A 21400-nucleotide genomic window follows, 5' to 3' on the forward strand; every position below is an offset into this window, starting at 1 on the left:
TAATTTTATTATTATGTGTTTCTCTAGTCTGACTGATCCTGGTTATGGTCCATCAAGACCTGAAGGTGGAGGGGCCCAGAGCTCCATATGAGGACATCTTCATATGGAGGACATCACATGGAGGACATTTTCTCTATTACAATGGAAAAACCGCTGTCCATGGACAGATGATACACTAACTCCCATATCTTTAATCATCACGAACAGATATAGTACAAATATTGATATTGATGTTTTCTGAAGGTGGAGGGGGCCAGAGCTCCATATGAGAACATCTTCATATGGAGGACATTTGCTCTATTACAATGGAAAAACCTCCGTCCATGCACAGATGATACACTAACTCCCATATCTTTAATAATCATGAACAGATATAGTACAAATATTGATGATGATGATTTCTGTAATCATGACATCTACTGCACAGCTATCATCTTTGGATCTCCTTCAGGTTTCTTCTTTTTCCCTAAAATTGGTTAAGGTTTTTCTGAGCCAGTTCGAGGGTCTGAGCTCAGAGGGGGTCACATCTGTGCAGATTGAATAGCCCTCTTGAGGCAACAATGTCTGTGATTTTGGGCTCTAAATAAATGTGATTGGATTTCCAAAGTTTGTGGGTATTTACTTTTGACTTTTGAAAAGATAACAGTCATTTGTATAGCAAATGTTCTACTCTCTATGTGCTGGGGTAGAAGCAATAATTGCATCAAATGAAGTGACTCTGCCCATGAAAGGTTTGGCTAAGCTGGAAGTCATTAGTAATATCTGATTAGAGGCAAACATCACATCAATAAGAGCAAAGCAGAAAGGCCAGACAACAACAGCATCGATCACTCTGCAGCAGAAACAGGACGGTGCAGAAAACTCACAGTAGCCATCCAGGAAATAGTATTTCAGTCTTCATTATTGTTTCTAACCAGAAAGACGCCTCATCTGAGAACCATCAGGCTGAGGAGAAAATGGACTGAATGCAGCTAAACGATGATGGAGAGGGAGGAAATGCTGGCTGAGGGAGGGAAGAAGAGAACAGGGACGACAGGATAAGGACAGGAGACGAAATGAGAGCGGCACAAAATGAGTTGGACTCTGAGGGGTCGGTAGATGGAACATGTACCGTCAAGGCGCGAAAGGAACACAGTAACGTGACGCGACAGCACATTTGCAGAGGCAGTCATGTAATGGCGTTACTCTTCTTGATGGTAGACACCAATTTTACCGAGCACAACTTGCTGATTGGGAATCGAAACATCCCATTACACATAAAGAGAGGGGAGAGCTGCCTGATTCCAGCTGCTCTGTCACACTGAACAGCTCCGCCAAGCAGGTGACACAATCCCAGATAGACGTCCAGGCGGTAAAGCAGAGTGCTGACTGTGTTTGGCGCCTTATTCCCCGCCTGATTCTCACAACAAGCAACCACATGCTGCTGTGCTCCCTGACCTCTGCTCTCTGTTGGCTCCTAGAGTCAGTGAGAACTACACGTTTGGGCTTTGATGTTGACCTTTCTCTCTTCTGTGTTGAAATGCGCCCCCTCACCCCTAACCCTCCCCACAACCCTAACCCGTCCACAGGCCATGTGCCCTCAGGAGCACGTGTGTTATGCTCATTTTCTCGGTAAATGCTAAAGGCCACCTTATGATTAATTGCCTTCATGATGTTCAGCTAAGCTAAGTGGTGATTAAATCTTCATTACCACTTCTGGTCATTCCGGCTTGACATAGATTACCAAGAAACTCTATTCCTCTTCATTCTGCAGCCAGTCCCTGACTGAACCAGGCCATCCACAGCCACTAACAAGACTCTCATCCAGAGAGATTCATCATTTCAGTTGTGTTACACCTTTTATGGGACAATCAGTTAGTTTGTGTTGCTACTTTACAACATCTGGAAATGCAGTGAAACAGCAGCACGGCGAAACATAACCTGTTTCTGTTCCAGCTATTTTTTCCAGCAGGTTAATGAAACTACCTTCCCACAAACCTGAGGTTGTGTGTTTAGGCAGATAAGGATTTTATTAAATGACATATGAAGCTTGAAAATGTTTGCTCCATATGTAAATTTGTATATGGAGGGTTAAAGAAATGAGACACTCCCAGTTACAGAAATGGGTCCAAACTATTTCTACATCCTCCATCAAATCCCAGCAGCTGCATCAAGCTGGGGCTATTGAACAGGTTGTGTGCTGTGGTACTGAGCTGCACTGACCCGTTTCACATCCTTCCCAAAAGTCTCACTGTAGCTGGTTCCAAGGATTTCAAACTGCACGTGGGAATTGGAGCCTTCAGCACGGAAGTCCATCAGTCCTGTCAGGCCGCTGATCCTCCCCTGCAGAAACAAGAATGAGGACCATCAGGAAGCAGAGAGGACAGAAGAATTTACTCTTCACTGTTTCAGCTCTGCAAAATTCACAATCGTCACAAATAGAAGCCACCAGACTTTATCATTTAAATTTCCTGTGATGCAGAAAGCTAATAAAGCAGCTCAGGCTGAGTGAAGAGTGAAGCTGCAATTCAGCTAAACCTCAAGCGTCACCATTCATTCCTCCTGAGAAGCTGTAGATTGTTTTTCAGTAAAAAGTGTAAGAGGAACCACGTTAGACTGCAGTTCAGTTCCAGTGAAACCAAGAGGAACATTTGATGTGAACTCTGTCTCTGTTGTTCGCTGTGCCCCACACAGGCATCCAATGTCACCCTCCAGATGAAAACAGCATCCCGGCAACCATGAAAAAAAATTCCATTATCAGTTTGAAATAGACAAAAATCAAGCTGCTTCGTAAGATTCTTATTGAAATGAGAAAAGTGCAAAAGGCTACAGCAAAGCCCAGAAGCCTCTAACCTGGAAATCAAGTAAATGACTTCCTATTCAGTTTTTGTTCAAATAACCGAGACTGAAATATTGAATTTGTGAGGGGGTGTCAAACTGGTCAAACCTCGTAGAAGCTGTCATTTAAATCTTACTTCTTAATAAGTGGAACTGCTCTTGTTTGAGCTTAAATACCTTCTGGATGGTGTCCAGCATTGACCATCCACCATTCCACGGCTTGGTAGACTTCCTCATACAGTTCAGGCTGGCCATGCTGTGCCACTTCCTGTCTTCTAGTTTCCTGTAGAAGGCGTTGGCCAGCATCAGAACACTGTCATACAGGTAGAGGTTGGACACCTGAGTTGGGGGGCAGAGCAGGGGGCATTTGTCAGCACACAAATTTTAAAAAGATATGCTGTCTGTCCTTGTTTATCATTCTCTGGTTCCCCTCAGCCCCCGTTTATGTGGCATTTATAGGTGACATCTGGAGGCAGATGCTGTTGTTTTTATCCATTGAACTAAGATTTATTAAGGATCAAGTTTAAATTAAAGCAGAGATAAACAAATTAGGGTATAGTTGTGTTTTCCGTTGGTGAGAACAATAAAGTGCAACCTTTCCCTCAGAATGTGACTTAGTTTTGTTGAACAGTCCTCTGAACTGGGCGGATTAGAGCTCTTTGCTCTGACCCCAGCAGTAAAGATGCTTCCAGCTTAGTTCATTTCATTGCTGCCATCAGTTCCTCCCTATGACTGCAGTGAACTCTGTCAGGAATCATGTTGACCGCCTCCCGTCTCAGCGTGACAGCTGATTTGACAGGCCCTCTGGGTCAAGTCAAGTCCTTCTACAGCAGAAGATCAGTGGGGGGGAAACACTAACTGCCACTTTGGGCGTGCAGCTCATGACACCTTTAGTCTCTTTGTGGTCGGACATGAGTTGAGGTCAGTCGTCTCAAGACCACTAAGTCAGGATACTTGAGGTCATTCAGCAGCCAGAGGGCTGTGATCGGAGGGATACCCTCATTATTTTAATGTATGCTTACACCATAATTTTCCTCCGTTATTATATTTATGTCGATTATGGAAAACTATGGGTGCAGGAGCCACATAATGTTGCCATCTGTCCAGAAATGGATGAATATGGAGGAAAATGAAGAAGTCAGTGGAGCTGCGAGACACTGGAGGGAGACTGCTGTCATGGCCCAACTAAGCACGATAAATAATGAAATGAGGACGCGCTGAAGACACATGGTTTGCATTGAGTGGCAAAAATACTGACATGACCTTCGACCTCTGAGGTGAGAAGTTATTGGTGTATTTCAATGACCTAGCTGATTGCGTACCCTCTCTTCATACCAGCTTCAATCAACATCAAAGTCAAAAAAAGGAGGAATGAATTCATCACACAATTGAAAAACAGTTGGGTGGTTGATTAATTGTACATTTAAATAAATATCATGGGATGACTAAAAACATTATTGGCCCAGCAGACATGTCTAGGAATTCAGTTAAAATCTAAGGATTAAAGTTTTTAGATAACTGCCTTGTCCCAGCAGCACGAAACACACATCTCGGTAACGATTAAGCTTTTTTAAATGGTAACAGTTTGAGGTTGTGACCTCTATAAAACCAAACTATCCTTCTAATAAACATTTGTTGACATTAAATCATTTCTTATTCAAGGTTTGAACAGGAATCTTTCTTATTCAGGGCCATTGGTCTGCTTGTAATTAGCTTATCTAGAGAGCTCGATCTATATTCCCCCCTCCCCCGTTTAGTCTGAATGGATGGCTTGGCTATTGCAGGCGTGAACCATCCTACACCTCAGCTGAATATAATCTCTCCACTCACTGCTGAAAGTGCGAAATCATTATGATTAAGCATGAATCATCTCATCATCCTCTCCTGGAACATGCAATAAAGAGCTGAAAACAAGCTTCTTTTGTGTTCCTCTGGCTCCCACTATAACCAGTTACCCTTCCATTTATTTCTGGACAGAGTAGACGGAACAAGTGAGGCTGCTGGTCTATAAATACTCAGAGCAAAATGGATGAAAAATAAAGGAAAAATTAGGCAACCTTGCCACCAGTCAGACACAGGCTACTGCTGTTCTACTGCACTGTTTCACCATTCACTGTCCTTAAAGGTCAGAGGTCAGACAGATCTGTCAGTTACTTTTGGTGTGTTCATGCAATTTTGTGAGTTCCAATGACTGAAGGGCCAAATGAGCTCAGCTGGGGCCTTTTTAACAGAGCAGAGCTTGTTTGGGCCGTGCTCTGAGAGCTGATTTAGGGAACCGTTACCTCCAGCGATTGCAGGTAGCCCTCCTGGGGGTCGCAGAGCAAGGAGGAAATGCGATGATTGTTTCTCATGCAGCGCACGTTGGTGTCTCTCCACAGTGGGAAGATCTGTCGAATGATGGTCATCCGGCCCAGAGAGCTGTGAATGAGCTCCATGATATCTGCATCGCTCACTTCCTGAAGATGGAGAGGAGAGAGAGAGACATTAGTTAAGTTAGGACTTCTTTTTGGTTATTTTTTTTCCTGTTTCAGAGGGACTGTTCGGAAGGGAAGCAGCACTTGTTGCCTCAGTAACCGTTTGTGCCTCCAGATCTCTCTGGTTTCCTCCCAGCTGAAAGCTCAGCGTGTGTGATGGATCAGTATTCATGGGACTGCAGGCTGCCTGCTGGTGTCGAGAGCCAGGCGAGGTCAATGATGAGGCAGACGGTCAGTCTCCTTGGAAAAGCTGGGTCCACAGTGAGAAGAGAGGCGTGAGGTTGCTGTCAGGGTCACCACTAAAGCACCGCAGTGTTGAACCCAACCTGTTTTTGCTCATCAGTCACTTTGATCTCCACCTTTTGAATTGACCTCTCTGTAGTTGCTGAGCTTCTGTGTGAATTTCCTCTTCCTTAAGTTTCAGGTTGTAGGTTGTCTGTCTTGCTATAATCTCTGTCTCCAGATCCATCTGGCTTTTCTCATGTATGAAGCATATCTTAAGTTTTAACCACAAATAATTGTACTCTGTGTGAACTGAATCGATGTCAGCACATATTCTACGGGTGATTCTAACTCAAACACAATATTATATGTATGGCTGTCCTGGCACATTAATCAAATGGATTAGGCCACGTGGTTCAAGGAGCCGGATCTGGCATTTATTGATAACCATATACCATATTTCAGACCACAGTCTCATTAAATATTATGAACTGATTTGCTGCTTTAGAAGCTAAAAATATAATTTGAATCCGTATAAATCAAATTGACCTTCTTGATCAATATCTGACAAAATGAAAACAAGGTACATGGTAACTGGATTATGTGCTGATCTGTGTACAGGGCTCTCTTAATATTTAGAATTATGGTTTGTAATAAACCAGCATCATTGGTGGTGCAGAATATTAGAGCTGCACATTTATGTTAAGTGCTGATAATGCATTATAAGGATACAGAAACATGAAAACAATGATCAGAAGGAGAGCGATCAGACCCATCAGCTTCAGCAGGGATATTAAATGCTGATAATATAGGTGCAGAAAGTGTGGTTTATTTACGGCTTTGGAGGCGAGACTTTGTGAGCTTGAGATGCGGTTCCGCAGCTTGGAGTTAGCTGGACTTGCGTCAGATAGCCAGGAGAAGCTAGCTGCTGCGGAGCCGCCTAGCGTAGCTTCAGCTAGCGGTCCCCCGACAGCAACCGAGCAGCCGGCTAGCCAGGGCGGCTGGGTGACGGTTGGCAGGAAGCGTAGCCCAAACCAAAGGCCCACGGTGCACCACCAACCGCTTCCCGTGGCTAACCATTTTTCCCCACTCGGCGACACACCCGCTGAGAAGCCGACCCTGGTAATTGGCGACTCTGTTTTGCGCTATGTGAAGCCGACTCCAGCGACCATAGTCAAGTGCATTCCGGGGGCCAGAGCGGGCGACGTAGAAGCCAATCTAAAGCTCCTGGCGAGAAGTAAACGTAAATTTGGTAAAGTTATTATTCACGTCGGAGCAAACGACACCCGCCTTCGTCAGTCAGAGGTCACCAAAATTCGGTGAGTCGGTGTGCAACTACGCAAAAACGATGTAGGACTCCGTAGCATTCTCTGGTCCCCTCCCCAATCTGGCCAGCGATGAAATGTTTAGTCGCATGTCGTCGCTTCGTCGCTGGCTGTCACGGTGGTGCCCCGAAAACCAGGTGGCCTTTATAGACAATTGGAGTACTTTTTGGGGAAAACCTGGTCTGATTAGGAGAGACGGTGTCCATCCTACACGGGATGGTGCCTCTCTCATTTCTAGTAACTTGGCTAATTTTATTAGACCCAAAGTGACCTGACAACCCAGGGTCCAGACCAGGATGCAGAGTTGTAGTCTTACACACCTCTCTGCTGCTTCCATAGAACCATCATCCACCAACAATAATATATTTAACACTATATACTCTATACTATAGAGTCTATAGTATAGAGGTAGTCTCTGTTCCACGGTTAAATAGCGGATCATCACATTCATTTATTTTGTCTTACTGAGACCTGGCTTCAGGAGGAGTATGTTAGCTTAAACGACTCTACTCCTCCTACCATCTTAATTATCGCATTCCTCGTGTTACTGGTCGAGGAGGGGGAGTGGCAGCAATCTATCACTCCAAGTTATTAATTAATCCTAGACCAAAACATGGCTCCAGTTCATTTGAAAGCCTGACTCTTGGCATCACCCATCTGAGCTAGACAGAAAAGCCACTTTTGTTTGTAGTTGTATATCGGCCCCCTGCTGGGCCGCATTCAGAGTTCCTTTCTGAGTTCTCTGATTTCTTATCTAATTTGGTCCTTAGAACGGACAAAGTCATTATCATTGGAGACTTTAATATCCATGTAGACGTTGTAAATTACAGCTTTAGAAATGGCTTCATTTCATTACTTGAGTCCAGCAGATAAACCAACCAACTCATAGCTTCAACCACACCTTAGATCTAGTTCTGACTTATGGTGTTGAGGTAGAACATGTGTCAGTGTTCCCTCACAACCCACTCCTGTCAGACCATTCTTTGATAACTTTTACATTTATGATTAAGGATTCTTCTATCCTCACTATAGTCTTACTATAGCAGATGTCTTTCAGATAATGCTGTAGCTAAATTTAAGGAAGTGATTCCTGTGCTAATCCCAGGACCACTGTGTGTTTCCCCAGGGATCAATCATTATCTTCGCCCTGCTGAGGTTGACTCTATTGCTGAAAGTGCAGCAACCCTTTGCAAAGGGCACACCTCCTCTAATAGTAAATTAGAGGAGGTGTGCCCCCGGTATAATTCACATATCAGGACCCTCAAGCAGAAAGTGCGAAGACTGGAAAGGAAGTGGCAATCTTGTAAAATAGACAGCTATCATGTAGCCTGGAAAGACAGTCTATTAGTTTACAAAAAGGCCCTCCGTAAGGCTAGAACAGCTTATTTCTTTTCTTTAATTGAGGAAAATAAGAACAACCCCAGGTTTCTTTTCAGCACTGTGGCCAAATTAACCAAGAGTCACAGTGTTTTAGATCCAAGTATCCCTTCTTCCCTTAGTGGTGAAGACTTCATGAGCTTCTTCACTGATAAAGTTCTACCTATCAGAGAACAAGCTAACCAGGCCATCCCAACAACTGGACCATCACCAGATGTGCTGACTGTGGGAACATACAGGTTCTCCAACGAGCCCTTAAACTTCTTCACTCCTATATATTTTTCTGAGGCGTCATCGCTAATTCAGAAATCCAAGTCCACCACGTGTCTCTTAGATCCCATCCCAACACACCTGTTGAAAGATGTTTTGCCATTGATAGGCAGCTCTATCCTGGACCAGATCAATTGTTCTTTAGTGACAGGTTATGTACCGTATTTTTCAGACGTCGCACTTTTTTTCATAGTTTGTCAGGGGGTGTGACTTTCACAATTTCACATGTTCGTTATTTTCACACTGACAACCACAAGAGGGCGCTCTCGGCATGTGTACCTGAGGAACAAGTTCCTTTAGCGACGCAGAAGAAGAAGCGGTGCTTCATCTTTGGAGTTAGACTTCATTGTTTGGTAAACTTGGTCGGATGTTCTTTGTGCTCAGTCATCTGAATAACTGTTAATATGTTACGTTAACAAAGCAGACACGTACTCAGTTCGTTGTGGGTCATGTAGCTGAATTTGTTATGTTAGCATACCATAACCCTATTGCTAATCCATGCTAATTGCCTTTCAAGATGAAATGTATGTTCTTGGTCTCGGATTTTATCAAATAAAATTTACCCCAAAATGCGACTTATAGTCCAGTGTGACTTATATATCTATTTTTCTTCTTTATTATGCATTTCATGGCTAGTGCGACTTAAACTCTGGAGCAACATATAGTCCAGAAAATATGGTACCCCGGTCCTACAAGGTGGCAGTGATTAAGCCGTTGCTTAAAAAACCATCACTGGATCCTGATGTCTTAGCAAATTTCAGGCCGATATCCAACCTTCCTTTTATCTCTAAAATTCTTGAGAAGGTGGTGGTGACTCAGTTACTGGAGAGAAACAGAGAGAGAAACAGCCTGTTTGAGATGTTTCAGTCAGGCTTCAGAGCTCATCACAGCATAGAAACAGCACTTCTTAAAGTTACTAATGATCTTCTCATAGCTTCAGATCATGGACTGGTCTCTATGCTGGTTCTGCTGGACCTCAGTGCTGCTTTTGATACAGTTGATCACAGCATCCTGTTACAGAGACTGGAACATGTGATTGGGATTTAAGGGACAGCACTAGACTGGTTTAGATCGTATTTATCTGATAGATACCAGTTTGCTCATGTCCATGGCATTCCCTCTACATACAGTAGGGTTAGCCATGGAGTTCCACAAGGTTCTGTACTTGGACCAATCCTTTTCACCTTGTACATGCTTCCCTTAGGGAACATTATTCGGCAGCATGGGATACATTTTCATTGTTATGCTGATGACACTCAGCTTTATTTATCCATGAAACCAGAGGAGACAGAGAAGTTAGTGAAGCTTCAGACCTGACTTAAAGACACAAAGTTCTGGATGTCGTTCAAATTTCTTCCTCCTTAACCAAGGAAAAACTGAGGTCATTGTGTTTGGTCCTGAACCTCTCAGGGATAGATTAGATCATATGATCACTCTAGATGGTATCTCATTAACATCTCATCTCTCTGTGAGGAATCTAGGCGTAACTTTTGATCAAAATCTCTCCTTCAACTCACACATTAAATTAGTCTCTAGAAGTGCCTTTTTTCACCTGAGGAACATCACAAAGATTAGGAAGCTACTGACACGGCATGATGCTGCAAAGTTAATTCATGCTTTTGTTACTTCCAGGCTGGACTATTGTAATTCTTTATTATCAGGGTGTCCAAACAACTCTTTAAGAAGCCTCCAGCTGATCCAAAATGCTGCAGCCAGAGTTTTGACAGGTATTGACAAAAGAGATCGCATAACTCCTGTACTGGCGTCTCTTCATTGGCTGCCCGCTAAATTTAGAATCATTTTTAAAACCCTTCTTTTGACCTTCAAGGTCCTCAGAGGCCTAGCTCCATCCTACCTGGAGGAGCTAATGACACCTTACCAGCCCAAAAGACCACTCCGCTCTCAGAATGCTGGTCTACTTGTGGTTCCCAGAGTCTCTAGGAGTAGAATGGGGGGCCGAGCATTTAGCTACCAGGCCCCCCTGCTATGGAACCAGCTCCCTGTCCAGGTACGGGAGGCTGACTCCATCTCTACTTTTAAGATCAGACTTAAAACCTACTTCTTTGAAAAAGCTTATTGTTACGAATTCTGCAGTTCCAGTTACTATCATAGACAGACGAACTATCATACTTAGGGGGTCGTCTAATCATTAGGTTAACATCTTAGCTATGCTGTTATAGGCCAAGGCTGCCAGGGTCCAGAAATATGATCACCTGACAGGCCTCTGTCACCCCACTGGGTCATGGTTTCCTCTCCTCTCCTCTCCTCTCCTCTCCTCTCCTCTCCTCTCCTCTCCTCTCCTCTCCTCTCCTCTCCTCTCCTCTCCTCTCCTCTCCTCTCCTCTCCTCCTCCTCATCAAGTAGACGAGTTATGCTGGTTCTTGTGTAGTTTTTCTTCTCCCCCCCTTCTGTATTCATTTACAGGTATCGCCGCCTTCGGAGCTGCGTGATGACCTCCTTCCCCGCTGACCCACTCGGCCGGAGGCTTGCATAAATAGTGTATTTTTGTATGTGTTTCTGTGCTCTGTGCTCTGTGCTCTGTGCCTCTCCTCTCCTCTCCTCTCCTCTCCTCTCCTCTCCTCTCCTCTCCTCTCCTCTCCTCTCCTCTCCTCTCCCTCCACTCCCATCTCCTCTCCTCTCCTCTCCTCTCCTCTCCTCTCCTCTCCTCTCCTCTCCTCTCCTCTCCTCTCCTCTCCTCTCCTCTCCTCTCCTCTCCTCTCCTCAGCAGGAGGGTCCCCTACATGAGCCTGGTCCTGCTCAAGGTTTCTTCCTGTTAAAGGGGAGTTTTTCCTTGCCACTGTTGCTTGTTGGGGGTTAGGCCCTGGGATTCTGGAAAGCGCCTTGAAACAATTTTGATTGTATAAGACGCTATATAAATAAAGATGGATTTTGATTTGATTTGAAATAAATGCTAATTTAATTCTATCACTTCTTTAGCCAAGATAAATATCAGACTGGAAGTTGTGGTTATGTTACATTACGGCCATTTTATGTGAGCTAAAGGTCAATTTTACACGACACAACAAACCTGGTGAAAGACTGTTGATTAAAGCAATTGGACCTTCAGCAGGACTACGTGAGTCTGTTGCAGTTGATGATATTAGAACATGTGTCCTATTTCATGGATTATGCTGCCATTCGTAACCCACTTAATAGTTGTTGTACCATTAGAGCGAAGCGATTTAAATTTGATGACATCTGTGGACTCAGTTCCAAAACATCTTGATCATCATTTATTTGATTCCACAGGAGAACTGTGGCACCCAAACCCAGCTGATAAATGCGGTGCCATACCACCACTTGAACAGGCAATAATGGGATTGAAAGATGCCTCTCAGGTGATCCAACACGCTCTCTCCAACAGCGCGACGGCAGCAATGGTGGCAGTAGATTCTCAGTTACTTTACTGGCAGTAACATCCATCACAACCTGACTGTCCTCCTGGACTCTCTCTGTCACAACCGCCGCTGTCACCTCATCCATCATGCATTCTGCAGGTGTCACCATCCCCATCTGAAGACGAGGGGGGATACCGACTGAAGGTGAGATCCATCTAGATTCCCCAGATGAACAACCTTCTGTGTTAGCAGACACAGCCTCCTGGACTCACAGGTGGTTTGGGGACAGACACTCACTTCTCTTAGCTGGCAGCTACGTTTATGGGGCCCCGTGTGAGCAGAGTCACATTAGGACTCCCCTCTTCCCTGTTGTGGAAGGAGCTGGGATTAGGTGACCGGCAGCTGCATAGAACTGGTTTGGACGGAAGGAGGAAGAGTTGATTTTTCCATGCAGGCTCAAAGCAACAGTAGCTCCATGAGGGGAGCAAACAGTAATGGAGGACTTGTGAAGGGTGAAGTCACCACAGTGAAAAAAGGCTACCGTATTTTCCGGACTATACGTCGCACTTTTTTTCATAGTTTGTCAGGGGGTGCGACTTGTACTCCGGAGCGACTTATAAACACATTACAGAATTTCACATTTTCGTTATTTTCACACTGACAACCACAAGAGGGCGCTCTAGGCGTGTGTACCTGAGGAACGAGTTCCTTTAGCGATGCAGAAGAAGAAGCGGTGCTTCGTCTATGGCGTTAGACTTGATTGTTTGGTAAACTTGCTCGGATGTTCTTTATGCTATAGTTATCTGAATAACTGTTAATATGTTACGTTAACAAAGCAGACACGTACTTAGTTCGTTGTGGGTCATGTAGCTGAATTTGTTACGTTAGCATACTGTAACCCTATTGCTAATCCATGCTAATTGCCTTTCAAGATTAAATGTATGTTCTTGGTCTCGGATTTTATCAAATAAATTTTACCCCAAAATGCGACTTATAGTCCAGTGCGACTTATATATCTATTTTTCTTATTTATTATGTATTTTTTGGCTAGTGCAACTTAAACTCTGGAGCGACATATAGTCCAGAAAATACGGTAAGTGATTTGTACCTTCAGCTATGATAACCTCTTCGTGGTTCTGTGTGGCTGAATTAATAATAATAACAATGACACAAAAAACTTTTGTATCATCTCTGTGCCATCAGCAGTGGGTGTCATGGAAATCAAATCACAGACAAATGGTACCGGCTCCGAGCTTTGTCCCACTATAGATAAGCCTGAAATGTACATTGATCATTTGCAGTTCATAACAAGACTGTTTTTCATTCACACGGTGGTCACTGTTGATAAATGTACAGACTAAGAGGCTGTACAGGTGGCTTCATGGGAGAAATTCATTATCTATTATTCTGTGTGGGAGGGTCCTCATATCTGCTCTCCTGCTGCGGAACATCACTACAAAACAAGAGCTTGATGATCAGTGCGGCGTTTCTGTGAGGCTTCTTTCAGGGAAAATCAGTTCTGAGAGGTTTGAATATGGAAAATGAACTAGTGCACATGAGTCTTTTGTGTCATCTGCAACCCAGCAGTCTTAGCACAAAAATTTCAAAGTGGTACAAATACACATCAATGGTTCTCTACAGGCACTGGGTAAATATTTTTATGATTAAAGTATTCTCTTTGAAAACATTATATTTTTTGTTCTGACAGCATCACTTTCACACAACACTGCTAACAATTCACCCTTTTATACAACTCTGCGTTCATTGCTTTTATGACCAATTCGCACTCACTTATCCCTGAAATCACTTCCAATCTACACCTGCAGCACATCACAAAGGATAAGCCTGGAACCAAAAAAATAGGGTTGCACAATACCTTTGGCCAAGAAGACGCTGCTAATTTTTATTTACCAGGTGAAACAATGTAAGCTGCTGAAACAACCATAAATAGTGGCTTTCACCAGTGTTTCTGAAGGGTAACATGGCTGCGGCTCGTAAAACAGCCTGCAAATATGAGGAAGCGATTCAAGACAGATAAAATCCTCCATGTTGAGTTCGATTCACCTTCAGCAGTAGTGTCACCGGTCTTTTCTTTATATCAAAAAATCAAATCACTGTGGGTAATCAGATTAATATCAAGCACCAGGAGAAGTCACGGGCAGTGCTACAGAGAAGAAAAAGTGCACTAGTAAACACATCAAATGAGGACAGTGATAACATTTCTGAATAAAAGCTTCGCAGATATTCAACCAAAGAAGAAAATGGACGTGAAGCAAAGAGAATGTTCAATGACTGACTTTCCCTCAGTGTTTGTGTGAGTTTGTGATTGGACTCACCTCATTGGCATAGACCCAGTGACTGTCTTTGGATGCCAAGTTGGTTTCCACAGCCTGTAGGAATAAACAAAAAGAAAGGTCAGAGGTGAAGAGGAACTTTCTGAGCACAAGTGGTGGCATCACAGTCATCTGGTCTTATTCAGCTGCATGTTTAATAGAGGCAACCTGCTCCGAAGAAACACAAGAAAATGAATAAATCAGAGATAATCTCACTGCCTGGACAAGCCTACCTTTATAAATGATGTAATAAACAGGTTTGTTTCTGTACATGTGCACAAGCACCAGCGTCAACACAGGAGTGCTGCAACTGTTGGAAGAAAGGGTGAAGTAGAATATCGCGAAGCATCATTGTGCTCCACTTTGTCCCAGCTCAAGTTGCTATAGCAGCCACCACTACGATAGACGACCTAGCATGGCAAGTGGAAAGGCAACTGTATGTCTGGTTCTGTAGTCATGGTCCGCAGGCACAGGCTCCACAATCTCTTCCCCACTTTTCAGTCCAGCCAGTTCATTCAGGTTACTGCTGTTTGGAGCAGGAAGTAAACTGGAAATTTTGCTGATTGCTGGCAGAAACGGAGGTCTGTGAACACCTCACAGTGCTTCAGGCAAACAAACTATAATGTGTCGCCAGTATCAAAGAGAGTTAAAACCTTCAGAAAGACCTGTTCAACCTCAGGATGAATACATGTTGTCCCTCCACCTGCCGGGGACTTTTACACATGCTTAACAAGTCGTCATTAGTGTATAGAAGAATCTCTTTTTCACAAAGATAAAGACTGAAGACCCATGGTATCACCAAGAGAACCCTGTTGTATATTTACCTGACAGCACCATCGGCAGATACAACAGCTAAAGCTGACGATACTAAGGCCCAGCGGAGAGATTTTGTTTTAATGCTTTAATACTAAATCCACATGAAGATTTGAGAGCTGTCAGATCATCCTTCACAATGTTGATGCCCTCCATCATGTGGATAATTTACATTAGCACTTGTACTTGTAAATAGCTGGACCGTCTGATGGACTATTCTTTTGGCCGTCGTGGTGAAGGAGTTATCAAGTGAAAGAGCTTCAGAGGATTCTTCTAATCTGCTTCATAAATGCATCTGAGAAAAGTCATTTAAGCTGCATCAGGATGGACCAACAGCTGCTTTGAAGAGTCAAGAGATGACGGCTCCTGCTGCTGCATTCGCTGCTTCAGACTAAATCTGTCAGAAGCTGTGCTTCTGAGACAACGTCAAGTACAGTTTCAATGATTTAAAAGCAGATATGTTTGCGTGAAGTCTTGGGCTCCACGGAAGCATTCATTGGAGAGGTTCAGACCCAGTTCACATCCCACGAACAGTGACAATATGGACAGTGCAGCAGTAAAGCTTTATTAGCATAAATGATGTTTAACCTGACTGCATGTGACAAATAATGTGAGAGGATCTACAGAAATCCGAGAGCAGCCTGAAATGCAGGGGTCACTTGGAGGTGTTGACGCTTCCGTCATTTTTTCAGCGACAGCTCCAGATTAAAGTTCTCTGGTTGGTCAGTTTCACGGCTTCAAGATTAAACTACATCTTTATTCAACATTCAAATCATACAAATCGATCAAGACTGATGTTTAGCATCCAAAACTTTAAACTTTGATGACCAAGCTATGAATATTTTGTTTTGTGGCACTTCTGTTTTGTGGCAAAAACATCTAACAGAAAAGGTTCATTCAGCAATATATTTAAGATTATAGTGTTTTCTCACACTGACACTTCAGAAACCATGCAGCCAGAGCCACTTCCTCTGTTTCTGTATTGTGCCACCTAAAGAGAAACACAGCAGCTCAGCATGTAATGTTTGTGTCTTTTGGGTGAAAAATGAGCAGACAAGAGTCTGGAGAGCGAAATCAGAGGTGAATTCTCTACTCTTACTAAAGCTCAACTCTGGGAAGTTGTCAGGTAGTCCTCGATCCAAGAAACAAGGGGCGCATCCATCTGCATCTTCTCCAACTTAGCCCTCAGCAGTCTTGGTTGGATGGTGTTGAAGGCAGAAGAGAAGTCAAAGAACATGACCTGCACTGTGGTGTTTTGTCTGTCCAAGGAGGAGTAAGCCCTCTGTAGCAAGTATATCACTGCGTCATCAACCCCCACCTTGGGCTGATAGGCAAACTGCAGAGGGTCTTGAAAGGGGCTCACCAGAGGTCTGAGGTGTGTCAGCACCAGCCGCTCCATGACCTTCATAATGTGGGAGGTCAGTGCTATTGGCCTGTAATCACTCGGTACCACGGGATGGGTCTTCTTTGGCACCGGGACCAGGCAGGATGTCTTCCAAAGCACTGGGATCCTCTGAAGATGAAGGCTCTTGTTGAACAGGTGCTGCAGTATTCCACACAGCTGCCTGGAGCAGTTCTTCAGCACTCGTGGGCTGATGCCGTCTGGTCCGGCAGCCTTTCTCTGGTTGAGCCTCTCCAGCTCTCTCCCCACCTGGCTAGAAGTGAAGGATAGTCCTGTCGGGGGGATGGGTGACATGTTGGAATCTATGTAGAGTGTCAGCAGGGGGGAGGGGGGGAAAGTTGGCAGAGGTGTTAGGGGCACTGGGAGGTGTGAAGGGGACCCATTGTTATCCAGAGGAATATTGAGACAGCTGGGGGAGGGGGGGCTAGAATCAAACCTGTTGAAAAACTGGTTCAACTCATTAGCTTGGCCCACGTTACCATCAGCTGAGCGTATTCCTTTCTTCTGGAAGCCAGTGATTGTTCTCATCCCACTCCAAACATCCCTGGTCTGGTTCCTCTCCAGTCTCTCCTCCAGCTTCTTCCTATAGGCGTCCTTGCTCTCCTTCAGTCTGCGTTTCAGTTCCTTCTGTACTCTCCTGAGCTCAGCTGGGTCTCCAGCAGTGAAGGCCCTCTTCTTCTTGTTCAAAAGGGCCTTCAGGTCACTTGTCACCCATGGTTTGTTGTTTGGGTAACAGCGTACCTTCTTGGTGGGGATGGAGTTCTCAGTGCAGAACTTGATGTAGTCAGAAACACAGTCTGTCAGTCCATCCAGGTCCTCACCATGTGGTTCACAGAGAGCAGACCAGTTGGTGGTCTCCAGGGCATCCCTCAGACAGTCCACGGCACCATCCGACCATTTCCTAACAGTCCTCGCAGTGACCGATTGCTGCTGAACCACAGGTGTGTATGATGGGGAGAGCATGGAGATTATGGTCAGACTTGCCTAGTGGAGGGAGTGCAGTGGAGGTGTATGCATTGGTGACATTAGCATACAGTAAATCTAAAGTCTTACTGTCTCTCGTGCTGCACTGGACATATTGATGGAATGTAGGGAGAGTGGACTTAAGGGAGGCATGATTGAAGTCTCCTGTGATGAGAATAAAGGCTCAGGGATGTTTAGTCTGCAGGTCAGCCGTGACAGAGTGAATAACGTCACAGGCCGTGTTCGCTTTACAGGTCGGAGGAATATAAACAGTGATGGCGATGACATTAGTAAACTCCCGTGGCAAATAGTATGGTCGGAGTCCGATAGCAATAAGTTCCACGTCTGGACTGCGCACGCGCTCCTTGACGTGAATATGCTCCGGGTTGCACCACCTGTTGCTAACGAACACGGCAAGTCCCCCTCCTTTCTTCTTACCGGCCGTGGTGGTGTCTCGGTCCGCTCGCAGTGGTGAAACCAGCGATCGTCACATTAGAGTCCGGTATCAGTCGATGGAGCCATGTCTCCGTGAAACACATGATACTGGCCTCTCTGTACTCCCGCTGGGTCCGTGTGAGCGCCTCCAGCTTGTTCATCTTATTTGCCAGGGACCTGACATTCACCGTTATGACCGCGGGGACGCAGGGTTTAAAACGTCGCCTCTTCATCCTCTGTTTAACCCTAGCCTCACTCCCTCGTTGTTTCCTCCTCAGCTCCTTCGGGATTTGGGCCTTCTCTCCGACCACGAAGGATGGTGGTCTTAGAGCCATCAGCTGGTCTCGTGTATAGACAATACCGGTTCGCTTCTCGGCACAGCTGATGGGGGCCGCGAATAACCCAAGCGCCGCAAAACAGAGAAAAAAGTATTCGAGCCTCCAGAACATGGTGTCTGAATACTCCAGTTATAAAAGGAATGAAAGAAAGTAAATTCCAAATAGCAAAGAATGTAAACAAGTATAGCAAACACTACGAAAATTTAGAAAAAAGAACAATTAAGTGTAGGAAGCTGCTACTACTGGCTGCCGCCTGGGACAGCGCCATTTTGATTCAAAATTGTTTTATTTTATTTATATTTATTTATCTTATTTTCATTTAAAATAATACACCACAATTCTTCATTTGATTTCTGTTTGCAGGATTATTTGATGTTTTCTTCATACTTGTGTCACAACAGGAGTCTCTTCTGACTCCTACAGGCTAATGTAGCTTTGTCTATAAATAGAAATTGTAAACCTTAAATATAAAAATCGATGTTACAGATGTGATAACTATTTCTGAGCTGCAGGTTTTACCTCATTTAGTCTCTGCAGGTGAAGCTCTGCCTTATTGTTGCTCCAGCCAACTCTAATCATTTCAATATTAACCTCTTCTTTATGGAAAAGTCATGTCAGCAGGAGGTTGATTCATTTTGAATAACGCATGTTTCCACCTTGGCAACTCTGGCAACACATTTACATTCATTTTAATGCATGTTGACAAAGAGGTTTAACAAAGCATTTGTATTCAGTTTCCTTTGGTTGAAACCATTTTTTTCAGTCTGGAAAAATCACAAAAAATATCAGAAAAACAAGGTCTGCCATAAATAAATCACAATATTGCCTCTAAAATTGTTGCAGAGGAACCTTCCGACTCTTTAATCTGCGGGGCTACTTCCACTACAGGCGCCCTTGAGTGTATTTATTTGTGCATGCTCAGGGTGAAATTGTGCTTGTGTGGTCTTGTGTGGTCAGAGATTAATTCAAATGCGGTGCTAAAATGCCCAGGTGGACAAAACGCACGTGTGTGGACGCAGACTTAGCTGACACAATGTAGCAAAAAAAATTCGGACTGTCCGCCAGTGATCTATGGCCTTATCACTATTCAAGAACATGTGTACAAAACAAATTTAAGATGGTGACTTCTTCCAAAAATACAGCAGCTGATGAAAGTCAGCCTGGCTGCTCGTCTGAACGCACAAATCGGTTCTGACCTTCCACTATTATCAAGAGCCGGCGGTCCTCTGAAGCACATGCACAACATTAAAAACAAATCACGATCCCATCAGCCAGGCACCAAGGTTGTTATACTTCTCTCTGCATGTTTTTTTTTTCTACCCAGAGAGTTGTGCTCCAGCCATGAGTGGAATAGCAAACGACCTCTCTAGGAGGTAACCAGAATGACAACATTTTAATGCTCTGGCCAACGTTGTTGATGAATATAAATGTACCCACATATCAAACATCCAGCACATGTTCTATTGCAGCTGCATTTCTTTGTGTACAAATATCTGTATGTTCCCAACCATTTAGCTCCTATGTGTGCTGCAGGAGCCCAACATGCACACACATTTTAAACGCCCTTGCGAAAGGCACATATTGTGGGCACAGAGTGCAAAAACGTCATGAGGGATATTTTTGAAAGACACTAACAAGATTAAAACTAAGTGTTTCATTTTATGAATACTGCAGCAGCTTTAAGAGCCTCCTGAGTGCAAGGAGCCACGCTGGAGTCTGCAGGGCAAAGATTTGCTTGTTTTAATCAGCAATGGACGAGGCCTTAACACCCCGCAGACCTCCAAAAACATTTACACAGATGCATCACCAGGAGGTTACTTTCCATTAAACTCGACAGGTACTGTGACTGCACTGCAGACGAGCTTTTGTTGAAGACGTTTGCTGCAGGCAGACTGCATCCTGGCCCTGGGGAAGGAGCAGGACCGACCTCGCTCCAGTCACGCAAAGGTTAAATATTCACCTTCCCAAACAGACACAGTTCCATCCTATGGACTTGGTTAAAGCTCTGAACATGAATTAGGCACCTGGATGCATAATTAATTTTCCGTGTACAGTCAATGAATGCAATAAACCACATAATTAAGAGAAAAGAAAGAAGAAACTGCCTGGCTAAGAGTTATCGTATAGGCATTTCCTGGATGCACAGTCAGTGTTTTTTCCCATTGCTCACACAGGAGGGTATTTTAAAAGAGAGTAAAGGTGGATTCAACTATTGGACACAGGATTAGACTTTTAAAAAGCTGATGAGTCTTTTCAAATTTGAATTTGCAATCTGAAGGAGTGGCCAAAAGACAACTGGTATTGTAATGCCACTAAATATTTCATGGCCTCCATTAGCTAATGTACTATACTTCAAGTCACTTCGCTGAATACAGCAAGAAAATTCATCTTAAAACACCATTAAGATGAAATGATGAATCACCAAACTTTTCTTCAGACACAACTTCACTCCTGAAAACCCCTCCAACGCATCCTCAGAGCGCATCATTTTTATTTAGAAGATAAAAAAAATTAAGACTCTCTTTTAGTCACCTTTGCAGAGAGCCACTCTCAAACTTGCCACCACAGTATTCTCTCGCTTCTACTTCCTGAAAGTCTTTTGTGCAGAAGCCTTTAGAAGCCAGTTTTCAACATCTGCCATAGCCTCATTATAACATTAAAAATTTCCTCAGCTCCTCTCAGTCTGGCTTATCCAGCTACCGGCCATTTGATTTACACTCTGTGTTCACACTTTCTAAAATACAGCCACACTCTGAGGAGGAATTGTGGGAAATAAAAGCACACACATGGCTCTCCTGTGAAAGCTGGTGTCAGTGTTAATAACGGAAATGATGGGATGGAAGAAAGAGTGTCAGAAAGACGGAGAAAGTCGGGAGAATCAGCAGATATGGTCAGGCGAATGTTCACAGATGCAATGTGTCGTGGCCGATATTGGGCGATGAGCTCTTTAGATGGGTTCAGGTCTGTGAGATGGAAAACAAAACATTCTGAATAATTTACTCATGCACAGCAACACTTCTATTTTCTCATTTTCTGCTAATGTATTCTCCAAGTTTTTCTCATCAATTTTTTATGTTATTTACTATCCAGAAGCTAAATATGCATTTTCTTCCGAGTCTTTTGGCTCCAACATGAGCCAAAGGTCCCCACCATATGATCATAAAGTCCTCTGAGAAATGTTACAAATGTTCTAGAAAACAGGCCACGGTTGGTAAAACTAGACAAAATGATTCAGGATTAGGTCTGCATTATTTAAAACTAGTTTCTGCCCAGCTCTTCAGCTTCAGTCAAATA

The 21400-nt window shown here is 44.0% G+C and overlaps 1 protein-coding gene across 2 annotated transcripts in view; it reads right to left on the reverse strand.

The window, feature by feature from the left end:
- The window catches only part of grid1a (glutamate receptor, ionotropic, delta 1a), a 130265-nt gene that overhangs the window by 16508 nt on the left and 92357 nt on the right, over nt 1-21400 (reverse strand). For both annotated transcript variants that reach the window (XM_029835615.1, XM_029835616.1), the window contains exons 5-8: nt 14159-14212; nt 5100-5273; nt 2995-3156; nt 2203-2322 (exon numbers count right to left, since the gene is read on the reverse strand). In XM_029835615.1, coding sequence (XP_029691475.1) covers nt 2203-2322; nt 2995-3156; nt 5100-5273; nt 14159-14212 — 510 coding nt within the window. The remainder of the gene's footprint in view (nt 1-2202; nt 2323-2994; nt 3157-5099; nt 5274-14158; nt 14213-21400) is intronic.

This window comes from Takifugu rubripes, chromosome 4 (genome assembly GCF_901000725.2).
Source record: "Takifugu rubripes chromosome 4, fTakRub1.2, whole genome shotgun sequence".
Lineage (NCBI taxonomy): Eukaryota > Metazoa > Chordata > Actinopteri > Tetraodontiformes > Tetraodontidae > Takifugu > Takifugu rubripes.